Genomic DNA, 23175 nt, shown 5'->3' with positions numbered 1-23175 from the left:
CTGAGTTGAAAAGACCTCAGGATTAACAAAAATTGTGTACAAAATTTAATTGAATTGAGTAGAATTGGCAAGAGTAAATTTTGAAAAATTTAAATGAATTGAAATAGAATCAAGAGAGTTTTTAAATACTCTAAAATCAGAGAGAATTTGGATTGTATCTTTTTAGAGTTTTGACCCCGTTAAAATATTTCAAATCCTTCGAAATCCTTTCAAATTATTGAACTCAATTTAATACTCCTTGGAATCTTTTAATATTCTTTTTATGTAAATCTTAAAAATTTAAATACCTTTAAATTATTGAAATCAATTGAAACAAACTAAAAATCTTTTAAAATATCCTAAAATCTGTCAAATTTTTTAACATCTTCGGAAATGATTGGAAGCCTACGAAACCCCTCATTTATTATGAGCGAATTCTTCTTAATCCATTACAATATTATACAATCCCTTGAATTACATAAAATCTGATGATATTTCCTGATATCTTGGACAATTTATTAAAATACCTTGAGAACTTTTAAAATCACTTTAATAATTGAAAATTGTTTAATCTCTTTAAAATTTAAAAGGATGTAAAATATTTCAGGGTATTTTAAATTATTTTACATCCTGTGAAATTTGTTTCAATTCATATAATTATTTTAAAGCTCTTGAGAATTTCTTGGAGTTTTTAAAAATATACTAAAATCTTTAAAAATACCTAAAAATCTTGAAAATTCTTTGAAATCATTTTAAATTAATGAAATCAATTGAAAATTATTTGGAAAGTTTTTAAATATCTTAAAATCTTTCAAATCTTTGGCAATACCTTCAAATATTTGAAAATATTTGAAACCCTACGAAATCCTTAAATTCTGAAAAAATTTATTAAAATAACTTGAGAGCTTTTAAAATACTTACAAATAATTGATATTTTTAAAAATCTCTTTTAATTTTAAAAGGATGTTAATTATTCCTGGTATTTTTAAATATTTTAAATCCTGTAAAACGTTTTTGAATTCATATAATTATTTTAAAGCTTTGAAAAATTCCAAGGAATTTTTAAAATTACACCAAAATCATGAAAAATACCTAAAATTCTATCAAATTCTTTCAAATTATCGAAATCATTTGAAAAATTAATTACAAATTCTGAATATATAATTAAATCTTTAAAATATTTGGCATTGCCTTAAAATATTTGGAAATCTTTGAAATTCTATGGACTCTCTTAATTCTTCGAAATCCATTAAAATATTATTAAATCTTGTGAAACTAAATGAAATCTACTGATATTTTTGGAAATACTGGATAATTTATTATAATAACTTAGGAGCTTTTGAAATCCCTGAAAATAATTGATTTTTTAATTTCTTAAAAATTTAAAAAGATGTGAAATATTCCAGGGTCTTTTTGAATCTATATCATTATTTTAAAGCTCTTGAAAATTTCTGGGAATTTTAAAAAAAGCCCAAAAATCTTTTTAAAAATCTTTAGAATCCTTTCAAATTATCGAAATGAATTGAAAATTATTTGGAAAGTTTTTAAATATCCTAAATTCTGTAAAATCTTTTGTAACGCCTTTGAATATTTGAAAATCTTTGAAATGTTACGAAATCCCACAATTTTTCTGAATAAATTCTTCGAAATCCATTAAAATATTATAAAATCTCGTGAAACTTAAATGAAATCTAATGATATTTTCTGAAATCCTAGAAAATTTATAAAAATGACTTAAAAGCTTTTAAAATCCTTGAAAATTTCTTGAAATCGTTTAAATACCCTAAAATATTTTACATCCTGTAAAATCTTTATACAATGTCACAAAATCTTTAAAAATTCTTTGAATTCTATTAAAATATTATAAAATCCTGTGAAATTACATGAAATCTGATATATTTCCTGAAATACTAAAAAATTTATAAAAATAACTTGAGATCTTTTAAAATCCCTGAGATTCATTTAAAATTTGTAAGTATTTCGAATATTTTTAGGAACTTTCAAAATACCCTGAAATATTTTACATTCTGTAAAATCTTTTAAAGTCCCGTTACATTTTTTACAGATCTTGAAATATCCTTGGAATTTTTAATGATACCCTAAAAAGATATTAAAAAATCTATTAAATTCTTTAGAATCCCTTCATATTATTTAAATCTCTAAAAAAAATTTAATTTCTTTGAAGTCCCAAAATTTGCATTTAAAATTAATTTGAAAATTGGTTTGAAATCCATTTTAAATTGTAAGATACCTTGAAAATCATTGAAAAATTTTCATCTCTTGAAAATTCTTTGGAATCTTTCAAAATACCCTGCAATATTGAAAATTCTTTGAAATGCCTTAAAAAAATTTTAAAGTTCTTGAAAATTCCTTGAAATTTTTAAAAATACCGTAAAGACTTAAAAAATTCTTTGAAATCCCTTCAAATTATTGAAGTCCAAAACATATTTTTTGACTTCGGCTTGTAAGTGGCGAGAGGTGGGTCTACATACAAAAGTTGTGGCAATATTAAATATCACTTTAATTACCCTTTTTTAATGTTATTCCAGTTATTCTTTAACTTACTTCAACTGCTACACTAGTTTCCTCTTTAGCTTCCTCTACTGAGCAGCATTAAAAATACAAGAGGATGGATAATAATTGGAAGAAACAAAGAGCCTGTGAAAGTTTTTCGATTTTTCATATCAATCGTAAAGGTTTCAACAAATTTGATTTTTTTTCGCATTAATTATTAGCTCAATAACAAAGATCCAGAATTAAGGAACTTACCCATTATTCCAGGAGCATCGGTTTTTTCATCACCGTCAAATTGCAAAACGTATTGCTCTTTTTGATCCCTCGTCAGATTGATCGCAAAGCCAGATCTTTCGCTCACAAAAACTGGTTGGTCGCCTCCTGAATCTGCAAAAAAAAAAACCAATAATAATTGCAATCAAGAATTAAACTCAGGTTTCACAACCGAGGTGACCGCAAGTCAGGCCGCGTTCAGCGAACTTGAAAACCTTGAATTCTCCTTAATTTTTTTTTAACCTTTTTAACCTGCATATCACCTGAAATTTTTCACGAGAAACTTGAATTCATTTTTTTTTCTTTTAAAACAGTTATTTAATTGAAATGCTTAAATGTAATTTAAATCTTTTAGTCAATTTGGAAAAAAAAACATCTCATTTAAAAGAAAACTTACTACTTAAAAGTTTTTTTTCTTCAAAATATTTAAAATATTTAAAAATATTTAAGAGAATTTTGAACATTTTACAAAGATTTCACAGATTTAAGAAAGGCGTGTATACTATATTTTAAATAGAAGTGGGACGATGGTCGTGGGGACTAAAGCGTAGGCTTTGGACCCACTCCTTCTCTAAATACTTAAGGCTGTTGCTCTTGGTGGTTCGGAACCCACCTTAAACTGTAGGTCCCCTTCCACCACCATGTAAGTGTGTGGAGGGTGTGTAAAGGAATAGAGAAGGTGTAAGAAAAATGTAAACCCTTAGGGGACACATTAGAAGCTTCCATTCCTAGTCCTACTATATTTTAAATATTTCACAAAATTTAAGGAAAACCTTAAAAAGACCTTGAATTTCATTCCTAAGAATCTTTGGACACCCTGATAAACGAAAAGATCATTTTAGTCACTTTTCTTTCAATAATTTAGCCCATGGGTTAATCACTATTGAATTTCGATCGATACCTATTTCTTGAATTGCTTTGAAATATTTTAGTTTTTAAAAATATTTTAAGAAATTTTTTTAAATTCCAAGGAATTTTCAAGAGCTTCAAAAAACTTAAAGGGATTTCAAAAGATTTTAATGATTGTGAAATATTTTAGATTTTTTAAAAAGACATTAATAATTTGAAGCGATTTTAAAAGATTTAAAAGATTTTAGGCATTTAAAAAAATTCCAAGTTATTTTCAATTGCTCTAACAGATTATAAGGGATTTTAAATGATTTAAAAGGATGTTAAATATTTAAGGGTATTTTAAAAGTGTTCAAGGTATTTTTAATTCATTTCAGTAACTTAATGAGATTTTAAAAAATTTGAAATATTTTAGAGTATTTAAGCAAATACCAAAACATTTTCAAGAAATTGAAAAAGTTTCGAGGGATTTCAAAGGGTGTGCCGAATTTTAGGGATGTTAAAATTCCAAGGAATTTCTAATTAATTTCAGTAATCTGAATGTAATTCCAAAGAATTTTAAAGATTTAAAGGTATTTAAAAAAAAATTTCTAGTTGCTTTCAAGAGCCTCAACAAAATGCAAGGGATTTTAAACAAATTAAAATGATTCAAAGATTTAAATTATTTTAATGGATTTAACAAAATGTTTATAAAGTTTTAAAAAGTTTCCTAGATTTTCTTATTACCAAAGAGTTAAAGGATATTTTAGAATACACTGGAACCCCATTTATATCCGCCATTCGAGAACGTAAACATTCACGTATATTCTCCTGGAGGGGGATCCCACCAATGCTGCTCAGCGAAAGGGAATTTCCATAAATTGTAGGGATTTCAAAGAATTTTGAAGATTTTTACGTTTTTTTTTTTTAACATTTAAGGAATTTTCAAGAGCTTTAAAAAGTTTCAATCGATTTCGAAAAATTTCAAAGATTCTCTTGATTTTTTAGTTCACTTGGATTTTTTTTAATTCACTCTGGTCAATTCTAATCAAGTATATTTTTGTTTAATTAATTTTGAAGTCTTTTAAAGTCACCTTGAATTCTTATGAATTTCATCAAATTCTTTTTGAATTCCCTTGAAGTTTTCTAAACTGACTTCAAACTTACTGAATTCAATTAATTTTTTCATACTTTTGAATCGCTCTCAATTGTCTTGATTTTTAAAACTTCAATTTGCGCTGTTATAAATTTCATCTAATTTTTTTATTTCTCCTACATTCATATAAATCCACCCCAATTTTTCTGAAATCAGTGGAATTTTTTCCCATTCATTTGAATTTCACTTCAATCTCTTACGAATTAAATTCTTTTAAATTCAAAAGAACATCAATTACATTATTAATACATATTAGTAACTTTTTTGGTTGAACTACGTCACTTTTTCCAGGGGTTAGAACAACCTTAGAGGACATTTTTGTATTTTTGCCAATTATTTCGATAAATTTACAATATTTGACTCAAAACTAAGTTGAATAAAAAAAAAGTATTAAAAGGTAATGAGAATAAGAAAACATAATGTCAAAAATATATGGTAATGATATTTTATATTGAAAAAAAAGGAAAAAAAAGCGTAATGAAACTCTTTTTACGTTCCTTTTTGTTTCTTTCGACCAGGCTGGGTCGACTCCCATGGGCGCGTTTTACCACTTATAGCGACACTAGCGCAATCTACAAGGAGGTGGCAAACTAAAGTATCCATGTGTTCGTGCACGTAAATGTGTGTATTATTTGAATGTGTTGCAGGAATTAAAATTAGAGAAAATAAACGAATTAATTCAAAATTATACAAATTTAAGACGAAAAATGTGTAAATACTGTTTCCTCCCTACCGAAAAGAATCTTTGAGTATATACTAAAAATTCTTTAGGTCAAAGAAGCTCAAAGAAATTCTCCGCAGGCACTCAGGTAGATATTTTTAAAGGTCCAGGAAGCTCGTTTGAATGGTCTGAAGGCTTTAAAATATCCTTTCCGAAATTGAAATAAGAATACCATCATAAATAACAAGCAGAGAGGCTATCTTAATAGAGTAGCCGACACTCAAGGGTCCTTTGTTAAGCTTTCGGATTAAAATTTAGAAGTAGATTTTTTTTATTTCATAGTTAACAGTCTAAAACATAATAATTCGGAATCTACGGGTTTAGCCACGACGGATTAGCCACGACCAACTACTGTACATAACACATGAAATGTAACCTTTTTCCAACATTTTATTTATTTGCATTATAATAGAGAAGTGAAATCAGTGACATCCTGGCACAGCGCAAACATTTCAATGTACTCTAACTTTGTTTATTTTTCAATGTCCTGACTTCACTTCATACGGCGAGACACAACTTTTTTGAACTTAGCAAAATTTGAAGTTTGTTGTCGAAAACATAACCTCAACGAACACTATAGAATAGCGGTGCCAAGATATTTTAAGAAAATATTACCCCCACTTATGTATCTACAGTAGAGCCATCTACAAGGAGGTGGATAACTACAAAAGTATATGTGATCACACGCGCCCATGGGAGTCGACCCAGCCTGCTTTCGACATAAAAAACTATTTTAACATCGTGCCTTCGTAGCTCGTGATAGCTGCATTATTTTGTAGTATTTTTTTATATCCAGCATAGTTTTGAGTTAAATTATATTGAATTTAGAGAAATAATTAACAAACATCAGAAAATGCACACTTAATTTCTTTCGGATCCCTGTTATTTACAGTAAATTAAACTGGCATTTCGGAAAAAATTAAAGAATTTTGAAAATATTGTTTTTTGGTTACACTGACAACGATCTATGTGGACTAATGGAATTTACGATTAAAAATTGAAAATACTTACCATTGAATTCCGAGTTTTCGAATTCATCAGTTAAAAGGTAACCCGGGACTTCAGGTGGTGTATGCACCGGAGGTGGTGCTATGCTAGGTGGGGTTATATCGTCCTGAATAAGAAATGAATACGTAAGTTTAAAAAATCAGTGTCTAAATCAAGCGGCAAGCGATCATCAGAAGGGTTTGGTAGGCGGACGTTCATCTTTTGTACGATGATTATAATTTTTCTTTGTCTTCAGCCACTGATAAAAAGATGAGACTGAATCATTCCTTAATAAAAGAGGCGAAGGGCATTAACATATAAAAAAAGTGAGGAAAGTAATTTCAAAATTAAAATAAAAAGTTGTACAGGAACCTCGGAGGATCCTAGACACAAACCTGCACATGAACTGATTTGAAACAGGGATTCCTGTTTACAGGACCTTGTACAGGGACCGATACGTATTACTGCAGAGGAACTTATCGACGAGGGTTCGCTAGTGACATGGCTGTCTCGATAGCAATTTCGGTTTTGTACAGGAACGCGCTCCTAAATTCACTTCGCAAAGAAACCTGTACAGGAATCTATACTTGATCATTCAAAGAAAACTTTTTATTTCAGGAACATGTTCAGTTCCCTTCACCAAATTACTGCACTGGAACCGTCAAGATTAACTGTGCAGATTCGTGTGCAGAAACATGTCCAGGATCCTTCGAGGTTCCTGTATAAGAATTTTCAGCTGGGGCGGGCGCATCGCCTACCTAGGGATTAAGCCAAACGCTACTGGGGGTCGGAAGTGATACAGGTGGTCCAGTTTTGGGGACAGCAATATACTCTCTGTCAGTCAGGGGATTCCTGTGAGATCCGGAAGGGGAGGGGGCTGGACTTCGGTGTTGTTCGCTCGGGTAAGGGTTGAAACGAAAAATTCAAGGAGATTCCAGGAAGCCCGAAGACATCCTTTGGATCATGCTAGGAGATCTCAGTGATTTGGAAAAAAGGGGCAGGGATGAGGAGGTCACAACTTCTTGTGAGATCCAATGTACGCGGGTGGACGGGTGGCGCGACGAAGCCACGCCACTCATGCACCTACGATTAGTCAAGTAGTTGTTGTGCGTCACATGTTTGAAAATTATTACACAATCTGAGAGAAATCTGACAGGACTGGAAGTTAAAGTGGTATTTATGTATGTGGGAATGCTGATGTAGGTCTGGGGTAGCAAACGGGCGCGGCATCGAGACGAGTCTCGGCGCTGCTTCGACCCACCATATTCTTAACCTGGATAACTTATAACATGAGAAAATCCTTCACCATAGCGTGTTTACGAAGAGGATAACAATTATATTTCTCTATAGATGAAATATGTTCAAAAGATGATAATAATGAAGATTCATAATATTTAGTGGTGGTTGTTTGATACACTCTGAAACGTGTGGGAATTGAACCTGTCAAGCTGGGTGTTTCAGTTTTTAAAGCATTTTGTACATACTTCTAATTCTGATAAAGGCGATCCATCTGGAGCGCAGGGTTCTACGACTAGAGATGGGAATAGGCCTCTTTGATCTCGTAATTCTCCTTCCCACCAACCATCGTCTACGTCATGGGGTTCTTTCCTCAAAATTTTGATAATCTCGCCTTCGACGAATGTGAGTTCTTCGTCACAAGTAGCATCGTAATCGTAAAGTGCAATGCAGAATTCATCAGTTTCTGTTCAATCATTATGATTATTAATTACATAGTTCAACAAACATTTTATTTCGGAAAATAATGCAAATATGAAAAAGTTACCTGTATTATTTTGTAAAACTGAATCTTCAGCAATTGTTTGTATGTGTGCATCAGGATCAACAGCGTCGTGATCATCAATCGTGTAATCGACTGAAGAGAAGGAAATTTGCTGCACTAATCCCGGGCCATGAGAAGTGAGACTACTTTGTGCCTCAGATTCTCTTTCAACATCGAGATAATTTTGAGGAACGAATCCCTCTTCACCCCTGTAATTTCGTGCCCTTAACCATCCGTCTCCATCACCTTCACCCACCACTTCTAATTGTTCGCTTTCAACTATGGTCAATTCATCTGGATTTTGTGCCTGTGAATGCAACGAAAAGATCATTTTATTTTCAATCATTTAATACCTACATACTGAGTTTTGTATCACCGCAAATTAAAAAATAAATATACTTACAGTATACGAATAAAGAGCTGTGCACTTGAAAATTTGTTGATTAGAAGGCACCTCGGCTGTCTCCTGTACTGTGGCCGAATCATCTTCATCCAATTTGCTCCAGTCTAGATTTGCTGGATCATCCCAACCAGCAGTCAATTCTTCTATCCGTTGCTTCTCTTGCTCAAGCAAAGCTGAAATAATGAAAATATATTTTTTTTTCATCTCAGTTAAAATTTCAATCAATTAAAATATTATCCATTTTTACCATCAACTTCTTCACTATCGTGCCTCTGTCTATCATCACCAGAGTCATCTTCTTGTTGCCCAGAACTACGCGTACTTCCAGGCCTTTCTACTGTTGTCAAATCACTTCCGCCATCCCCATCGCTATCGTAGAATGAATCCGAAGATGGGTTTTCCTACAAATAAAAATTGATATGCGATTAAAAGTTTTTTTTTTAATTTGAATTTACGGGGTTGCTACGGAAGTCCGGTTTCAAATTTACATTTTTTTTGCAGAATTTCCAGGTCTAATTTTAAAAAATCCAGTCAATTCTGTTCAGCTTCGAAAATGGAAGTACTGGTGGACGAAATTTTCAAGACAAGCTACGTTCTGGAATATCTTTTAACCATTTTGTCTTTTCTAGAATTCCCGGCTTTACAAATTAAATCCCATATCCCGCTAATTATCAAAGTTGTTTCCTCCTCGATTTTCAACAAAAAGTGATATATCAAAATACTAAATTTTGCCTGATTGGAAGTATATTTGGTGATTCAAATTTACAGACTTTCAATTGAATTATCTTTTCCGAGTGTTCTAGTTTGTGTTCCTATTGAACGGTTCGACCCCACAAAGATGTGATGCGAGTACAATAACAGTTTCTATTCAGTTTCAGCATTGATTGAAAACCCCAGTCAGTCTATGGTCTACCATTTACCAATAAGATCTCTTTGATATTTACCGCAGTACCGGAAACGTCTGTGCGCACAGAAAGGGAACTAGCTGACCGTGGCATATCTTGAACGCTCAGTGTATCAATCTCTTGCATAAATTCTTCCACGTTCACTGCAATCATCAAAAATTAAAATTAATTTTAAACTTAATTTCAAATCAAAAGCTTTAAATTATTCAAAACTGATTAGGTACCTCCTCCAAGTCGAAGACACTCAAGTCTTGCCTCTGCCTTCATCTTCGCTGTCTGAAATGTACAAATTATAAATTAAAAAATTTGTTTTTCCAAACGTCAATTTCCTGTACTTAATTAAATTTTATAATTAAAAAATACAAAATTACCTCGGCACGTCGTACATTATGCCTCATTTCGTCTATTTTGGTGTCAATATCTGGGCCATTTGGATCATTGGGGTCGGTCTGAAATTAAAAGTAAAGAATTCAATTTAAAATTTTCCTCTTTAGTCAATTTTTCGACGCACTTTTGAATATTATTTGCATTTCAAAAAGCATTTGATACCTTTTGACCTGATTCCTTAAGCGATTGCAGAAGCTGCAGTTTGCGGGAATTTTCTCTAACACTGCCTGCTTCTCGAGCTATTCTAGTTGCCCAACGACGAGCTTCTTTTCCTAAGGATGATGCAGCTGAATGATCGGCCGTCACTCTAAAAGTTTTATAAAAATTATCTTTAAACTAGAAAAACAATCACGCTTACTACACGATTCTTATTTTGAATTAAGATTATCAAATTAAAATGGACTTCAGTTGAAAGTACTATAAAAATTAATAAATACTCGTAATTTAAAATAAATGTTTAAATAGTTATATTGTCTTTCATTCAATTTTAATTTTATTTGAACTTTAGGCTAAGGATGTTCGTATGGATACAAGAATACAAACTTGCAAAATTATTTGGGGGCCTGCGAAGAGTTTACATGTTGGGGGAAATACAGAAGAAGGAGAGAGGAATTTATTGGTAGGCAAGTAGAGGACGTGAGGAGAGAAGTATGGGACGTAAGGAAAGGAGGGAAAGTGAAAGGAGCGGGAGTAGAGGAATCGAGGGGCAATAAGAACAGGGTAATTAGGGTAAATGATGGGATTTTTTTGTAAAAGGTGGGGATATAATGCGTGAAACACTTTCGCATTACTTCAAGGTTCTAGCTTATAGGCAACAACGCGCCGTGCTTTGGCATCCCGCTAACCTTACCCACCTGGTCTTACTCTGTCGCCTAGCAGATCCAACAAAAATGTACGCATTGTCCCCAGCAGTGCGATGATATCGCACAACAGGCTCCTCGGTATTCGATATAAATGACGAGGAATTAGGGGCGGGGAAATAAGGAAAACGAAGTGAAAGGGGGGAAGAAGAACTAGAGAAAAAACCAAAATGTACGCATCGTCCTCAACAGCACGACGATATCGCGCAACGGGCTCGTCGGCCTTCGACATAAATGACGGGAAATTAGGGGAGAGGAAGTCGGGAAAACGTGGGAAGAAGAACTAGAGAAAAAACCAAGATGTACGTATCGTCCTCAGCAGCGTTATAATATCGCGTAATGGGCTCGCCAGCCCTTGACACAATTGACAGGAAATTAGAGATAGGAGAAGTAAAGAAAACGAAGGGAAATGAGGGAAGGGGAAGCAGAGAAATTCGACAGGAAATAAGCGGACTTGACGGAAATAAGAGTGTCAAGGAAGTGTAGGAGGTGGGCGAGGAAGAAGCTGGGGAAGGGAAGCGATGGTTGAAGTGAGGGAAGGGGAACGTAGATGAGTGGAAGTGTGAGAGGTAGAGGTTTAAATGACTTAATGAACGTCTTAACAGGTGACGAGACCCTTTTTTGTAGGCGCACAGCGCCTACTTTACCTACTTTAACTACTTTTTTAATTGTAAATGGTAACAATCAAAAGTATACTAATATGTAATTTAAAGTAGAATTTACCTGTCAACGGGATCACTGTCACAGGGCTCAAACTCGTACTGGATGTGTTGTTTCAAAACTGGGTAATACAAGCAGCAGCACTTAATGTTATACTCTCGAGTTAGCTGAAAATGAGCAATAGGTCTTACCTCAATAATTCTTTCTTTCTATTTATTCTACACACGAAATATTGATAGCTTATAAAACTAAATTATAATTATGAGTATTAATTATCATTATCGGTTTTCAAACCTGTTGTGCCTGATCACGGATTTTTCCGTAACTGTTTTGAGTTGCTAAACAAGTTAAAAGCTCTGTACGTCCCATAAGCGTCAAATATTCAGCTACCTTTTCGTAAACTCCTTGCTCTAAGTACTAATAACAAAAAAAAAAGATTTTTTATTTTATACTAGTCTTGCTACTAACAAATTAAATTGGGATGTTTAATATTCTTCGCTTGCAATCATTTTGGTACAAGAGAAAGTTATTTTCAAAAACTTATTCTTCCATAAAAAAATTAAATTACCTGCATCGTATTTTGTAAATCTACTGCGTAATATCTATTTTGATGCGCGTTTGCAGAAGCTAGACTGAGTATGTAATCATTGCGAGCCCCCGTTGATTTTTCTTCTAGAGCGTCTCGTTTCGAGCTCACCTAAAATAAAGACAAAACTGGTTAAATTAAATCTTAATAATAAAGTGCAATCTGATATATTAAAGAAATGAATTAATTTTCACCTTTGCACTATTTTTCTGTAATGACGTTATTGATTGGAAAAAGGATCCCTTTTTCTTCTTGAGCCTGATAAAAATATAATTTTTTAGTTACTCTTACTTCAAAGTTTTATTAAAACTACTATTTTCAGAATATTTCGAGATTATGTCGCTTAAAAAAAATATTTTCACAATACATATTCATTCGAGTGGTCCAAATCATTTTTTTCAGAATTTGTATGCTTGCGTCCCCAATTTAATCCTAGAACTTCATCCTCTGATCTCCCCTAAATTATATTAATTTTCATAAATTATATTTATAATTATAAGTCATATTTGGCGAACATCCAAGATTTTTTTTCTTCACCTGGGCATTCTAATCTCACTTGTCATTTTTCAAAGAAAATGTAGGTCGCGCCAATCAGTAAAAAGTTACAAGTCCCTACCGGCAACCTACAGCCCAAGCGTGACGCCGCGACTTCGATGGCCGTTCCACGGTTGGATATTTATATGTGTCGAGCGTAAAATAGTGCATGGGGAGCGCGAACCAGTCCGCGTGACTCTATCAATACCCTCACTCGCATGCGTCTCGAGTGGTGCGCTGTCACCGAAGCGAAGCCTATAAAAGTACAGCTTGCGAGACCAATGAACCATTTAACAGAATACCTCCATCACTATCTCCACAAATGGACCACCCATCCCATCAAAAATTATAAAAAATCCATTTCGCTTTTGGACCACGCAATATAATATTATACTTACTTTTCTTCGATGTCTTTTGCCTTATCCCGAACATCATGAGCACTATGTTCTTCATCGAAATACAACTTCTTCGTTTTGTCCACATCTTGCACACATGCTTGCAGTTCCTTTTGTACTATCATTAATTGGTCAATAGACTGCAACAAAAATAATTTTACTTATCTGTGGGTGATTTATGAATAGATTTACAGGCCTCAAACTCACTTGCTATAATTTAAAATAGTGACAAAATAGTAAGATCGATTTAGAAAAATAGTATAAAAATAAGGTCATCCAACATTTGAAATATTAATTCGCGGGGTTAACTATTTTTTAAATCTTATCATTTCTTTTGCAATCCTATGAATCCCTTAAATATGGTGAAATCCCGTAAAATCTGGATTAAAGGTGAATTTAAGTGGATTATTTGGATTACCTGAATTAGTCCGAATTGCAGTCAAACCTGGATTTAATATAAATTTTGGGACTGACGGTAACACAAAATCCAGGCTGTCAATCAGGGGCGTATGAATGGTTTCCGGTAGATTTTACTGCGTGCTAAAAATATTTTGAATTTTTTTCTAAACGGAGACAAGGGTAAACTAAGTATTCAACGAAAATGAGAAAGAAAGTTTGCTGTTACGCGTTTAAATAAATGTGTTTTTCCTGCTTATGCACTTAAAACTTTTGCGGGCCGTTGAGCATCTCGTTTGAAAGAAAGAGCTTTCTCTAGAATAATTGGTCCGGATACTGAAGAACCTCTCTCTCGCTTGCTTAAACCATTCGAAGACAGGTGTATCCAAAAACGCATTACTATTTTCAGGAAAAAATGACACTTCAACGCTTCACGTTGGAAGCACGGACGTTTGTGTATACATGTAGCGCATAATGATGACGCAGTTTCATATCCAGATATACAAAGAAGTTATTTCATGATAAATCACTTACTTTTATAAATATTAGATCAACTGTCCACGAAAAACACAATTTTCACCATTCTCACGCCAACACTTGAAAGTTTGAGATTAGGACTTCGATGTCTGAAGTTGATCGGAACTCTCTTTTTGCCGTGTGAAAAAGATATACACGATCCAATTGTGTTCCAATTACAGGTCTTTTCGTTACGAGACGATCATACTCTCACTAGCTTTGTCTGTTCAATACTTCTTCTTTGATTTCTTTGTCGAATAGTAGAGTTTACCCAGATAGCACAAGAGTTTGCAGCAAACTTGCCTAAATTTTGCCATGCAAGTGTCGGAAGCTTGCATCGCAAGGTTTAGGCAAGCTTCCCGCAAATAAGATAATGCCCGCCATGAGGCAAGATTGAGACAAGCTCATTCGATCACACGAAATAATCCTATCTGATCAGTCCCATCAGTTGCAGTAGCCATCAAAACCCCACTGCTGCTCGACGTGAGCTAGCCATCGTGCTTATTCGCGTGTTCCTCCCGCTTCAAGTGAACTGTCGGAAGATAATAACGCAGTTACAGAAGTAGGCCGATAAAGCACAAACTCTTACCGCAACGCTCCTGCTTTTCACGCTAAGTGAACACCACACATCCTCCAAAATTACCAAAATGCAACCCCGCCGTGCGGTGTCAATTCTCGGAAACATTAAATGCAGGATCACTAAATCCAGGTTTTACTGCCTTTGGATTGCCTCGGATTATAAGTAGAATACTCAGGGTATCCATTCGTTCGTACGTCGTACTTTTTTCCAAGGAGGGAATGTGAGAGTAAGTTAGTAGTAGGAAACTAAGGGTGGTGGGGGAAAAATAAGGGGAGAGGATGCGAGAATAGGTGAAGTATATAAAACTATGGGAGGGTTAGTAGAGGGTATGAGAGAAGGCAAAATAGGATAAATTATGAGAAAGGAAGTAAGGGGTATGAGGGGAGGTAAAGTAGAGGAAGTGGTCGAAGGGGAAGTAGGTGAAATAGGAGAAATGATGGGAGGAGAAGTAGTCGATATGCGGAGAGCGGGAGTATGGGAATAGTGGAAATGGAAGTAGAGGAATAATGGAAGAGGAAGCAGGAAAAATATGGGTTGGGGAAGTGAGGGAAGGCAAAATAGGGAAGTAGGATAGAGAAGGAGGATAGTAGAAGGAGAATAGAAGAAATAAGCTGGTGGGAAGTAGGGCAAGGGCTAGGCAATGAGAGGAGGGGAAGTAAGATTGAAAAATGAAGTAAGGGAAAATATGAGAAGTGAGTGCAAGGGTAGATTTTGGTTAAATACGTGTATATTGTAGAGAGAATTAAGGATGAGTGATACCTTTTTTGAAATTTGAAGCTTGTGCATCCTCAAGACCTTGGCATCGTCAGCAACTTGTTGCTGGAAAACTTCGACAGCAGCCAATCGAGCGCGTGCGAGCTTCTCATTCTCCTCCAGGACTGTTCTCCAGACGTTCCACATATTCCTAAAATTGATGTTGTTGAATGTGCTTTTCTGACTCAAGAATCTATGTAGACTGTCGGGTACTTATGGTGTAGGTATAAAAATTGGGTACTGTATGTGTGTAGCTTGATTAAGGCCTTATACCATTTTTCCTCGGCTCCATCAATCTTCAGGTCTGGGATGTTTGGTATCTTCTTATTCAGATAGGCCGAGGATATCTTCAGCAACGCCTAAAAAAATCCCACAAATTATTTATTTCTCCCTGCCTCAATTTAATCTCATGGAATTATTGTCTTCTACTAGAAACTCACCTCCGAATAGGATTTTTCTATGCCTGCCTTTTTTATGGTGAAATTACTGAAATAATACCAAACATCTGTGCTAGAATGCAAATCGCAAATAGGGTTCGCCACGAAAATAGGGGAATGAATTTATAATTACATCCTTAAATTTTTAAGCAGAAAAAGAATCAAGCAGAAAAAAGACAATTTAATCAAAAAAGACGAATGTTCAACTAAACTGTTAAATTTTTGTCCGAAAATTATCCAATTGACAAATTAGTGGAATAATTTTAAAACATATACATAGTTGAATTTCAATAATGAAGATTAACTTTTTTCCAATTGGCGGATTTTTAACAACAAAAATCTTTTTCAAACAAAACTGGAATGTATAAATTCTCAGTTAAAAAAGTTAATTTTTATTAATAAGAAAAACGAATTTTCAAATAGTTGAATTCAACAAAAAAAAGACGGATTTTTAACAAAATATTTGTCTGCCTCAACCAAAAAGATGAATTTTCATCACGAAAATTATTTTTCTATAAAAAAATACAATAATTTTCAACCCGGAACGGATTTTCAACACCAAAGTCTTATTACAACCAAATATTTTAATTTGATATAAAACAGTTGAATTTTCAACCAAAAATATAAATTTTCAGCAAAAAAGTTAATTTATAAAGAAATAGTTTAATTTTTAAGCCAAAAAGACGAATTTGATATAAAACAGTCAAATTTTCAACAGCAACAAAGAAAGACTTTTTAAGAAAAAGGTTAATTTCCAACGTAATAGTTTATTTTTAAGACAAAAAGAATACTTTTATATAAAATATTAGAATTTTTAACAAAGAAGGTTATTTTCAACGAAATAGTTTAATTTTTAAGTCAAAAAAAAAAAATTTTATACAAAAAAGGTGAATTTTCAACGAAAAATGTAATAGTTGATTATTTCACCTATAATCCTAATTAATCAATTAATTAATTTAATAACGATAATAATACATTGATTAAATTAATAAATTATTTTAATATTTTTACTTTATTTTATTATTTCTCATCATATTTCATTTTAATAAACTATTTTGTAGGACAATCACATTTCTGTACATTAATAATTCAGCGCTTTGGTTAAAAATACAACTATATTGTAGAAAATTCAATTTTTTACTAGAAATTTAACAAATCCATTATAAATTAAAGAATGATATTTTTCAATTGAGAATTTGTTTGTTTTTTTCATTGAAACATGATCTTCTTTTATCAAAAATACTTTTTTTGCTAAAAATTCGTGTTTTGGTAAAGATAAAAATCTTTTTTGTTGAAACTTCGTTTTTGTAAATTAAAAATTAAGTTCTTTAATTGGTTAAAAATTAAACTATATTATTGACAATTCGTGTTTTTTTTGTTAAAAATTAATTTTTCTAACTGAAAGTTTGACTATTCCATTTTTGATTGAAAAATTATCTTTTTCAGTTAAAAATTCAACTATTTGGTTAAAATTCACGTTTATAGTTCAAAATTCATCTTTTGGTATGCAAAATAATCTTCTTGGTGGGCAATTCATTTTTTTAAATAAAAAATTCTGCGCTTTGGTTAAAAATTAAACTATGTTGTTGAAAATTCGAGTCTTTTTCTTACAAAATAATTTTTCTAACTGAAAGTTTGACTATTAAATTTTGGATTGAAAAATGAACTTTTTCTGTTAAAAATTCAACTATTTGGTTGAAAATTTACGATTTTTTTTAAATTCATGTTTTTGTATTGAAAATAATCTTCTTGGTGGAAAATTCATTTTTTTTAAATAAAAAATTCTGCGCTTTGTTTTAAAATTCAACTGCATTGTTAAAATTTTTTTTTAATTGAGAATTATCTTTTATAGTTGAGAATTAATTTTTGTTGTTAAAAAAATCGTCTTTTGGAAAAAAAAAGTTAAGACCAATGTAAAATGTATCACGTATTTTGTGAATGGTCCCTAATCTTTTTGGTAGAAAATTTAATTTTGTAAATTCAGAATTCAGTGCTTTGGTTAACAATTCAAATATCTTGTTAAAAATTAATTTATTATATTAAAATGTCACCTTTATAGTAGAAAAATCATCTTTATTAGTTGAAAGTGAACTTTTTTTTTCATTTAACTATTTTGTTGAAAAGTCGTATTTTGTTGTTGTTAAAAAAGCATCTTGCTTAGTTGAAATTTTATCTTTTTTTTGTTTAAAAAGTCAACTATTTTGTACGAATTTCGACGTCTGAATTTAGACTAAGAAGTCTGTTAAAATATTATTTTTATATGTTTTGTGATTTATTTCAGGCGCTTATAAAATGAAATCGAAGAAAAAATGTGCACTACAAAAAACTTCTAATGAGGAAATTTTGGGAAAGAAGCAATTTAAAAAAAGTCTGAAATAAGAAAAAAAGTAGCTTCAATACTTTTCCCTTTAATTTTCTAAAACAATCTTGGTGATTAAATTTAACGATTACTTAGAAAGGTTGCGACAACGACTTTAAACGAAAAGTGACTCTTGACCTCGCGTTTTGGGTCAAATAACTATATGTTCAAAATTATCCTTTCAAGTCGATCCTTTTTACTCTTTAGGTTTTAATCTTCAAATTATCATTTTCATTCATTTCTTTAATAATGCCTATTAATTTCTTATTTATAAACTTTATTAACAGTTCAATTTTCAATCGCAAAAGATGGATTTTCAACAAAATTGTTGAATTCTCAAACAAAAAATTAATTTTTAACAAAAGAGTTCCTTTTTCATTTCAAAATAAAGATGTTCTACTAAGAAGATTAATTTTCTCGCAAAAATACAAATTTTCCAATTAAATACAAGCATTTTCAACTAAACATTTGAATTTTCAATTAAAAATATCGATTTTCAATCTAAAATAGAATAATTAAATTTTAAGTTAAAAAAGAAATGATTTTTTTTTTTAATTAACTTTTAAATTGTTGTATACAGTAATTAATTTTTAACATAAAATGTAATAGTTGATATTTCAATAAAAAATATTTTAATTAGAAATTTTAAAAAATTTAATTCAATTAATTTTCTTAGGAAAATACGCATTTTCCAACAAAATGAATGCATTTTTTGAAATAAAAATTTGTCTATTTTGTTATTTAAGTATTTTGTTTAAAGTTTGATTTATTGGGTAGAAAATTAATCTTGTTGGTTAAAAATTTGATTATTTTGTTGAAAAATTATGTAGTTTTTTAAATGTTTGATTCTTTACGACAAAAAATAATGTTTTAAATAAAAGATGAACTATTTTGTTGAATATTTACGTAATTTGTTAAAAGTTTGATTTTTCTGGGTTGAAAATTCATCTTTTTGGTTGAAAATTTAACTATTTTATTGAAAATTGATGTATTTTGCTAAAATTTGATTTTTTTCGTAGAAAATTCATCTTATTGGTTGAAAATTAATTTTTTTGGCTGGAGATTCATAATTTTAGTTGAAAATTAAACTATCTGGTTAAAAGCAGAGAAAATAAGAATAAATTGGATCATGAAAAAAATAACTTACCTTCAAATCAATTAACAATATATAACAATTCTTGTTCTTTGGTAAAAAATTAATCTTCTTGATTAAAAATTTATCTTTCGTTAAAAATAAATTTTTTGAACTTAAGATTCAGCTATTCTATTTCATTCATTTTTGTTGGTTTGAATTAGTTTTTTTACTTAAAATATAACTATTCTATTTTTGCTTCTCATTTAGAAATGAAAAATCTTTTTTTTTTGGGAAAAACATTAAATAATCTTCTGAATTAAAATTTTTTTTGTCGAAAATTTAACTGTTTGATAAAAAAAATAAAACAATAAAATAAAAGGATTTATATTTTACATGTATAGTAATTTTGTTATTATAGAATAGTTATAAAAAAAGAAGGGTCATTCGAACTAGCGCATCGTGTGTAACGCGCAATGCACTTGGCCATTCGATGGTTCGATCTTCACTCCCACCGCTGCGCCACCCCCGATACCAACGCCCCTGCCCTTGTGCCGGAAGTCGGTATATTTCGAATACGTAACTTTTTCATTTCCCTACGTAAATCCTAAATTCAATTTCTCTTCTCTAAGCCAATTTTCTATTACATAGTAATTTTATTTGTACGTAATTATGTAAATTTTATTTAACTAAAAATAACATCATTGTTAATTATTTTTTTATAGAAGCTTTATATCCTTCCTTAAATCAATCCCGATTAATATTTAGAAAATCGGTTACATTTTACTAAATCTTTTAATTTTTATTCTTTTTACCCCCCCACATATTACGTAACGTTATTTTTATTGACCTTTGACACACCCCTCCATCCTATTTTAAATACGTATTATAAATGCAATTTTATTTAGTCGGCAAACGAATAATGAATGAAAAAATTGATAAAATTATTACTATGAGAACACTTTCTAATAAACTTTTTAGCTTATTTTCTGTTTTTTTTTTTAATTCTAAATTTATATTTTTAGTTCAGAATTAATGTTTGTTATTTAAAAATTCTACGATTAAGTTGAAAATTTAATTAATTATTTGAAAATGCAAATATTTTTGTTAAAAATAAATTTTTTCTATTGAAGATTCATATCTTTAGTTGAATATTAAACTATTTTGTTGCTAATTCACCTTTTTATGTAGAAAATTAATTTTGTTCATTAAAAAATTAACTTTTTGTTTGAAAATTCAACTCTTCAGTTAAATGTTGAACTTTTTTCTTGAAAATTAAGTTTCATTTTTATTTGAAATTTTATATTTTTTATTTAAAAATTCATTCAAATGTTAGGGGAAACCTTTTAAAATCAGGAAATTTTTTCGAGAAAGTGCTTACATTTTTTTAAACTTTAATAGAAAATTAAATATCCATATTTTTTTATTTTTTTGTTGAAAGTTCATCTTCTTGCTTTAAATATCAAAACTTTGGCTAATTTTTAGTTAAAAATTCAACTCTAGTTAAATATTAATTTAACTCTTTTGTTAAAAAATCATTTTTTTTGTTACAGATTCATAATTTGAATCAAAGATTCGTCTCTTTGGTTGAAAATTAAACTATTTCGTTTAAAATTCTTCTTTTTTTGTTGTTGAAAATTAATATTTTTTAAAAGAAAATTTAACTAATCCACATGAATATTCCATCATTTTAAACAAAAATTCATCACTTTGGTTGAAAGTTCGACTATTTTGTTGAAAATCAGTTTTTTTATTGTTGAAACTTAATTTTGTTATCTGAAAAATTATCCTTTTTTGTTGAAATATTTTTTTTATAAAAAATTGAACTATTCCATTTTTGGTTAAAAATGCACACTTTTTAGATGAAAATTTAACTATTTGGATAAAAATTGATCTTTCTTAGTTGTAAATTCATGTTGTTTGTTGAAAATTTGTTTTTTTTTTTGTAGAAAAAAATCTTCTTGGTTGAAAATTCGTCCTTAGGTTTGGAAATTTAACTATTTGGTTAAAAATTAATTTTTTAGTAAGTTTATTATTTTACGTAAAAAATGCATTTTTTTACTTGAAAATTAAACTATTTTGTCAAAAATTCATTTCTATGGTTGAAAATTTAACTATTTCGTTGAAAATTTATCTTTTTTGACAGAAATTAATTCCTCTTGGTTGAAAATTAATCTTTCGGGTGAAAAATTTAACTATTTAATTCAAAATTCATTTTTTGGTTCCAGTTTCATCATTTTTATTGAAAATTAATTTCTTTGGTTAAAAATTAAACTATTTGATTGAAAGTTCGTTTTTCTGGTTGAAAATTTATTTTTCTAACTGAATATTTAACTATTCCATTTTTTGTGGAAAATTTATCCATTTTTAAAACAAATTTCTTCTTCGTTAACAATTCATCTTTTGAGCTGAGAATTCAACTATATGGTTAAAGATTCAATTTTTGTTTAAGATTCTTGATTTTAATAAAAAATTAGTTTCTTTTGTTTAAAACGTAACTATTTTGTTAAAAATTTATTTCATTTTACTAAAAACTTATTTCTGTATCTTAAAATTAAACTATTCAATTTTTCGTTGAAAATTTATCTTTTTTAGTTTAAAATTTATTTTTTTGTTGAAAACTTCCTGTTTTGGTAAAAAAATAATCTTATTTTTTGAAAATTGATATTTTTATTTTTAAATTCATTTAGATAGAAATTAAAATATCTCGGTTGAAAATTAATTTTTTTAAATAAATATTTAACTATCTAATTTAGTTTGAAAATTTATCTGTTTTAGGTGAAAATTCAACTATTTGTTCAAAATGCGGTTTTTTAGGGAAAAGTAATTTGATTAGTTGAAAGAAAAAACCCTTCGGTTAAATTTTTTTTTTTTGAAAATTGATTTGTCTAACTGAAAATTCAATTTTTTGTTTAAAATTGATCTTTTTTCTCTGAAATTTAAACTTCTGGAGTGGAAATTCTCTGCTTGGTAAAAATTGAACTATTTCGTTAAAAATTAATTATTTTACTAAATATATAACTATTCTTATTTATTTTGAAAATTTAGCCGGTTTAGGTGAAAATTAAATTATTTTGTTGAAAATACGTTTTTGCTGTTCCTGAAAATTGATTTTTCTAACTACGAATTCAATTAAAACATTTTATTATTAGAAATTTGTCTTTTTTGATAGAAATTTAAACTTCTTGGTTAAACATTCAACTGTTCGATTGAAAATTCAACAATCTCGCTGAATATCAATTTTTTACTAAATATTGAACTATTCTGATTTAGTTTGAAAATTTATCTGTTTTAGGTGAAAATTCAACTATTTGTTCAAAATTTGTTTCCAATTTTAATCTAGAAAATTAATCTTTAACTAAAAAGATGATGTTTCAAGTAATGACTAAAAAAAAAACTTTTTAATTAAATAATTGCATTTTCAGCGGAAAGATGAATTTTCTACCAAAAAGACAAGTTTTCGACAAAAAAATCAATTTTCCACTAAAAAAGAATTTCAGTTTACAAAATAAATTAAAAAAAAAAGAATTTTAAAGAAAGATTTTTGGTTGAAAATTCATTACTTTGGGTGAAAATTAAACTATTTTGTTGAAAATTGAACTATTTTGTTGAAAATTCAAATTTATTGTTGAAAATTTATTTTTTCACCTGAAAATGTAAGTATTCTATTTTTTGACAAAAATTAAGTTATTTTTTGAGAATTCATCATTTTAGTTAGAAATTCAGTTCCTTGGTTGAAAATTCAATTATTTGACTGAAAATTTAACTATTCTATTTTCACATAAAATTTTGTTTAATTTGTCTTTTTATCTAGAATCATATTTTTACTAAATATTGAACTATTCTGATTTAGTTTGAAAATTTATCTGTTTTAGGTGAAAATTCAACTATTTGTTCAAAATCAGTTTTTTTTTTTTTTTAGAGAAAAGTAATTTGATTAGATGAAAGAAAAATCCTTTCCGTAAAAAATGTATTTCTTTGGTTGGAAATTTATTTTTCTAACTGAAAATTTAACTATTCCTTTTTTTGTTTAAAAATGATCTTTTTTGCCAGAAATTTAAACTTCTTGGGGAAAAATTCATCTGTTTGGTAAA

General features: G+C 29.9%; 1 protein-coding gene across 2 annotated transcripts in view; it reads right to left on the bottom strand.

The window, feature by feature from the left end:
- The window catches only part of LOC117176959 (protein nervous wreck), a 50430-nt gene that overhangs the window by 5451 nt on the left and 21804 nt on the right, over positions 1-23175 (bottom strand). Inside the window, exons 3-21 of one of the 2 annotated variants that reach the window (XM_033367380.1) lie at positions 15654-15699; positions 15487-15572; positions 15220-15364; positions 12972-13108; positions 12234-12297; positions 12022-12150; positions 11748-11870; positions 11517-11620; positions 10096-10240; positions 9918-9995; positions 9771-9822; positions 9586-9689; positions 8889-9042; positions 8642-8814; positions 8242-8545; positions 7943-8160; positions 6483-6585; positions 2749-2880; positions 2545-2582 (exon numbers count right to left, since the gene is read on the bottom strand). In XM_033367380.1, coding sequence (XP_033223271.1) covers positions 2545-2582; positions 2749-2880; positions 6483-6585; positions 7943-8160; positions 8242-8545; positions 8642-8814; positions 8889-9042; positions 9586-9689; positions 9771-9822; positions 9918-9995; positions 10096-10240; positions 11517-11620; positions 11748-11870; positions 12022-12150; positions 12234-12297; positions 12972-13108; positions 15220-15364; positions 15487-15572; positions 15654-15699 — 2335 coding nt within the window. The remainder of the gene's footprint in view (positions 1-2544; positions 2583-2748; positions 2881-6482; positions 6586-7942; positions 8161-8241; positions 8546-8641; positions 8815-8888; positions 9043-9585; positions 9690-9770; positions 9823-9917; positions 9996-10095; positions 10241-11516; positions 11621-11747; positions 11871-12021; positions 12151-12233; positions 12298-12971; positions 13109-15219; positions 15365-15486; positions 15573-15653; positions 15700-23175) is intronic. The other variant, XM_033367379.1, reaches the window with a different exon arrangement.

This window comes from Belonocnema kinseyi, chromosome 7 (genome assembly GCF_010883055.1).
Source record: "Belonocnema kinseyi isolate 2016_QV_RU_SX_M_011 chromosome 7, B_treatae_v1, whole genome shotgun sequence".
In the NCBI taxonomy this organism is placed as follows: Eukaryota; Metazoa; Arthropoda; class Insecta; order Hymenoptera; family Cynipidae; genus Belonocnema; species Belonocnema kinseyi.
Note: the sequence above shows the minus strand (reverse complement) of the source record. Positions and strands in the feature narration are given on the sequence as shown.